At 43.0% G+C, this 6000-nt stretch overlaps 1 protein-coding gene across 1 annotated transcript; it reads left to right on the top strand.

Moving 5' to 3' along the window:
• Window positions 1-2018: 2018 nt before the first annotated feature.
• On the top strand, window positions 2019-3236 carry LOC308402223 (histone H1-like; the record flags this gene model as incomplete). The annotated part of the gene is made up of 1 exon (XM_080890911.1): window positions 2019-3236. The coding sequence occupies exon 1, from the start codon at window positions 2850-2852 to the stop codon at window positions 3234-3236; it is 387 nt and encodes a 128-aa protein (XP_080747037.1). The 5' UTR covers window positions 2019-2849.
• Window positions 3237-6000: the final 2764 nt, after the last annotated feature.

Genomic DNA, 6000 nt, shown 5'->3' with positions numbered 1-6000 from the left:
GTATTACACAGGGATAGCACGTGGTAAAAAGATTTCATGTATCTGTCCTTATGGCAGATACAGTCTGTTAGGTTTTGTATTGTTGATTGTCATTTATGCTTAGAAATATTTACTTATATATGCTTAGAGTTTTGTAATTAGTTGTAGATTGGTAGAGGTTTTGATCCTTGATAGTATGCAAACTTTGTGTGTATTAGACAGCACTTTGGGAGCATGAGAGGTCATACCATGTCTTATTGTTTTATGGTAGGATTAACGTAGTTGCGTCTGTTCTAGTCTAAGTGCTCTTTGTTTAGATGAACTGCAGGACTTCCTCACCGTGTTATCTAGGATGAACCATCTAGGGTGAGGGGGAGGCTACCCTCTTCCTGACCAAGGATGTTTGACCCTTTGATCAGCAGTCCACACACACACACACACACACACACACACACACACACACACACACACACACACACACACACACACACAGGCAAGGTACTCTTTGTGTGTATGTAGACGTCATATGTTAATGAACTTATGCATATTCATGTAACCTCAATAAAAGAACACTGGTACGGGAGAACGGACGAGAGCAACTGGGGTCAAGCGAAGGAACGGTGCCTGTCCGGTTCTCTCCCGTGCACGAGAAACATGAAGAAGCTTGCCTACTTGTGTCTTGCTTTGCAGTGTAATTATATTGTCTTCAACGTTCCAGCGGATAGATTCAAGCTACAAACCTATCATTAATTGGTCCTTCGAGCCAGATCCCTGGGATCGCATTCACCGAGGGGGGGGGGGGAGACACGCTGAAAGACTGACGTCAGCCAGGAAGTTCCTGTGGATTCGCTGTCTGTCGTTTCTCCTCGATGAATGGCGATCGGCGGGATTCGAAGCTGATATTACACGCTAAGCAACGCCAAGTAAGTTTAAAGAGGCCGACTCTATAACCGTGTCGTTGTGCAGTCTCCGCCATTTGGTGAGGCGTTGAGAAGTTCGCTACTTTGTGGAGCGATAACTGGGTTTGTGTCCCGAAAAAGAGGTTTTGGTTAAATCGCCCAAGGGTCCCAAGCGTCCGGTGAGTGTCCGGTTTTGAAATCGCCCTGGGTGTGTGTCCCGAGCGTCCCTTCATTGGGTTTTGTCGCGCGAGTGGGTGAGCGTCCCACAACTGGGTCAGGGTCCCGAGCGGTCCGGTGTGAGTCCGGAGTAGGCCTATTTTGTGTTGTTGTCATTGTTGTCATCGTCGTTTTTGTTGTTGTTGTTGTTGTGTGAGTGTGTGTGGAGCAGAACACGTGGTCTGTGACACCGACTGTTGTTGTTATCATGGGTTTCTAAGCAACCAAGAGTGAGTCGGAGGGAGACAGACGTTTGTGCTGGACTTTGCTCCTGGCAGCACAAAGTATTTAAATGAATAAAAGAAGAGCGTGTGGAGAGGGCCTGCCACATCAGCAGCACATAAGATGTGCTCTGGTGAATGGCTTTCCCCCACCCCCTTGCTGACACAAAATGTTTATTCTTTAGCTTGCCCTGATCGACAGCAGCCTGTGTGCCAGACCATAGACGTAATTGAGGTGGATAGTTGTTAAAAGTAATCTACATTAAGCTTGTGGTTGCTTAAATTCAGTACAATGACATGTGAGGTGAAGTGATATAGGTAAATATTTAAACTAATGAAGTGCATAGAGGCACTTGACCTGTGTGAAAGACTGTCGTCTTGTTATGCGCCATTGTTGAGATATGGAGCACACCTGTAAAAACAACTAATATGCTGAACCCTGTATGAAACATCTAAAAGTACATGATGGAGAAGCTGTGTTGAATATGAAAGTGTAAGACTTTGCCGCTGTGGGCAGAGCATGCAACTACTGTGTGATGTTGCGTTGCAGTTTTTTTCTGAGCTGATGAGCAAGCTACACATTATCAGATCAAGAGCTGTCTGGGAACTACTCAAAGAGGGGGAAACAGAGAGTGTGCAGCGTTTCCGTGAGCAGTTTTCCCGCATCTTGACTTGTGTGTAGAGTGTTCATAACATCAGCATCATGTTTTTGTTTATTTGTTTTGTTGGGTTAAAAATAATTAAATAAACTGGTGATTATATTTATGGATCACCATGGTATCATCAGCCATGTGATTTATTTATGCAGATGAAAAAGAGGAAGAATTTATATTGTAGATGAAAAATAAATCATAGGAAAAAGGTTTTGTGTTGATCAGCCAAAAGACAACTACAATTTCATTTTCTGCTTTTAAGAAAGGATTGTTCACAAAAACACAGAGAGAGAGAGAGAGATGTGTGTTGATTAAGCAGTGATGATAATAATGAACATGTTTTAGTTTGTCACTTTCAGGTGAAAAGCAGACCTGAATCAATTTTCCACATGCAGCAGTCGGAAGAAAGTTATACTTTAACATCATTGGAAACATGCAGGCCAAGTTTCTGGCTGACTTATTTACAGTGCCATGTGTTTCTCAACCTCACAAGCGAGCTCACTCCTCCCTGAAGATAAGGAATGCAGCTCCAAAGCAATAACATGATAAAGAGACAGCAGCAAGTCCTGAGCACAAAAAGTCCCAGCAAAGCAGCAGCAATGTGGATAAACAGCAGCAGCAGAAGAAAGCAAACCCATCTTCCTGTCTGATTGGATGAATTCCACGGAGGGGCGAGCAAGATGGCGGTGGCAGCATGTTGAAATGCTCAGAAAGGACTGAGTGACTCGGGCAAGCCACATGCGGCTAGCATGCTGGCTAGCGACATGAAAGAAATGGACCCTTCATGATGCGTTCAACGTGCCAGCGCTGTGGTGGGAAAGGCTCCATCATAAACACGCCCTGCGCCCTGTGCAGAGGTTCAGGCCAAGAAGAAGAAGACGATGACTTCCAAGCCCAAGAAGGTCGGCCTCAGCGTGGGCGAGCTGATTGTGAAAGCCGTGGCCGCTTCCAAGGAGCGCAACGGCCTGTCCGTGGCCGCTCTCAAGAAGGCTCTGGCTGCCGGAGGCTACGATGTGGACAAGAACAAGGCCCGTGTCAAGACCGCCATCAAGAGCCTGGTGGCGAAGGGCACTCTGGTGCAGACCAAGGGCACCGGGGCCTCCGGATCCTTCAAGATGAACAAGGCTACTGAGAGCAAAGCCAAGAAGCCCGCCGCGGCCAAAGCCAAGAGACCGGCAGCAGCTGCTAAGAAGTCGCCCAAGAAGGCAGCGGCACCACTTCAGCCACTAGCACAAAGTCAACCGCATAGGGCAGGGATAGCTCAGTAGGTAAAGTGGTCGCCCCATGATCGGAAGGTCGGCGGTTCGAATCCACTTAACAGCTACCCTGAGGTACCCCTGAGCAAGGTACCATCCCTACACACTGCTCCCCGGGCGCCTGCTTAGTGGGCTGCCCACTGCTTCACTGAGTGAATGGGTCAAATGCAGAGAAAAACAAGTAATTTCCCCATGGGGATCAATAAAGTATCCATTATTATTATTATTATTATTATTATCAGAGGAGGGACAGGACAAAGCTGAAGGAGAAACTGCCTGCTATTGGACTATTGAAGTGGCAGAGGACAATAGTGAGAGTGGTGAGAACACAAATTTTGTTATTAAATGTGGGAAATCAAAATTTGGGTTAGCAAACCTGGGGAAAACAAAACTGACTGCTTAAGTTGGAAAATTGTGAAGGAGTCTGAAACACTGCGAAAATAGAAATATATACAGAATCACAACACACAAGCAGAACATGCATTAACCCTACTAACACAAACACAAGAGAGCTTATGAAGATTAGACAACATCTTCAGCATGTGAGTCTGTTTATCATCTTGTCCAAGTCACTTAGTGTGATGCAAAGACCAGTGGACTCACAGCACATTAGTTAAGAAATAATTAAATAATAGTAGAGAAATGTGTAGGAAAGGCAGCTTTATGAACATGCTCTGCTGGATATGCAGCTCCACAGACATGCATTAGACCTGCCTAATAACACAAACACACATGCAATGAAAATTAGCTTGTTATCTTTCATCAGTGTTAAAATAGTGTCAATTTAGCAGACACTTGTTATCAAATGCTGAATTTATCCAATGCAAAAAATTGACTCTCTAGGTTGCAGGACAACAATTTAACTTTTGTGGGGAAAAAAGATCCTGGTTTGACCAACCAGAGATCAGACAATAAATTTAGTTGTTGATATAGTAAATTGGGAGAAGCTTCCTGCTTGATTGAGCAGCACAAGTAATTTACTGTATGAGGGAAATTGTCTTTTGTGATACTATTTTGAACATGCATTTCTGTTGTCCTGTCAACTTAGTGGGTTAATAGCCGATATGCAAATTATTTGATTGGTTTTTAGATTAATGAAAGGTGACTGAATTCTAGCACGAGTGAATGGGATGTGTTGGGGTTTGTTAGAGTGGAGACTCTAAAACACTGAGTTTCCTGTTTTGATGTGCGAGTGAATCCTGTATTTAGATACACAACTCTGAATACGTCAGAACAAACGTCTTTTGTGAAGTGCATGACAGCATGTCACATGTTTTATGATGACGGGGAAAAAAAGGAAAATTGAATAAAATAGATCTGTGGCCTAAATGAGTGAAGAGCACAGACCTGGTGATTAAACTCATAGCTAATAAGACATTAGGGTTATGTTGTGTGTTGTGCAGTTGATGGTTGGTTTGGAGTGAATCTAGCTGATGATTCTTCTCCTGTTGTGACATTGATGAGGAGTTTGTGTCATGACTTAACAAGGCCTTTTTATTTTGATACTTTCACAGTGCACTGAAAGTTTGGTTTGATAATCTCTGTTATTTTTTATTTTTCATTTTTGAACAAGAACTGATTTTTGCTTGTGAATTTCTTTTCTTTGAGCAGATCTGCAAGTCGGGAATTAAAAGCGTTACACGTCGTCAAGAAAATTGTTGCAAGTGAGTTTCTCCACATTTAAAATGGGCTCAGGAGAAAGCCACTTATTTGGGACAATTAGGAAATGAGAGTCCCCCCCAAAAAGGATTCAACGAGGAAATCCAGTCTAAATTATTTTTCTTTTTGAAATAACGTCGTTTTGCTGAGCGTGGAAACGAATGCGATGATAATTTCCACAATTAGCAAAAGAAGGAACCACTGAGTGGATGAGTGAGAATTTTAAAATAACTGACTGACTGAATATGATTGTGTGAAGTTAACCCCCACCTGACAAAGGTGCAGATGAACCCATGTGTTTCCTTTTACAGGAGCAGAAAGATGACAGCAACACTCGAGGTTGCATGATGATTTAACCTTTTAAATGCCATTTTCTGTGTCTGTGCATTTATCAGGTGTGTTATTCATAGGCTTGTGTTGCTCACAGAGATAACTGTGACAAAGTATGCATACGCCTGCGCGAGCGCTAATATTTGCATTTTCTTTTCTTACAGCATGCCAGTTCTTCATGTGAATTGATGATGCGATTTATACCAGGACAACTGGTTGATGTTTTTTCCTACTACAGGATTTCTGGGTTTATGTGTGAGGAAAACTGTGTTTACAGGTTATGAGTGGTGATGCTGTTGCATTGTGTTGATGGGAAAATGTGAAGGTTACTTTGATAATGTGAATAACATGTGTGAAATTTCCTGTGTTGAGAACTGGTGTTACTTCTTTCCACAGCTATAGATGGCTAACTTTATGGTCTTTTTATGGCACCTCTGGAACCTGTCGACCTGCGTCTGACCACCAATGGTCACTGTGTTGCTAATGTTTGTTTTTCTATGACTGCGTGTAGAGGATTCGGCAGACACGGACAAGTGACATGAGAAAAACAAATAAGAGATACAGTGTTTCTGGGATAGTTTGATATGGGCTCATTAGCTGGCCACTTTTGAGCCCATAGTAATATATAAGTGGAGTGACTTTGCTTAAGAGCAGTCACCGATTACATTAATGTTGCCTGAGTACATGGGATGATCCATGTCTGAGGCGACTTATGAAAATAATTGTAGTTTACTGATTTGAGAAAACCTGCACATGACACTTGTCTTGCTGATGTTGAATGCTTCTT

Source organism: Rhamphochromis sp. 'chilingali' (assembly GCF_963969265.1).
Source record: "Rhamphochromis sp. 'chilingali' genome assembly, chromosome: 9".
Classification (NCBI taxonomy): Eukaryota; Metazoa; Chordata; class Actinopteri; order Cichliformes; family Cichlidae; genus Rhamphochromis; species Rhamphochromis sp. 'chilingali'.
Note: the sequence above shows the minus strand (reverse complement) of the source record. Positions and strands in the feature narration are given on the sequence as shown.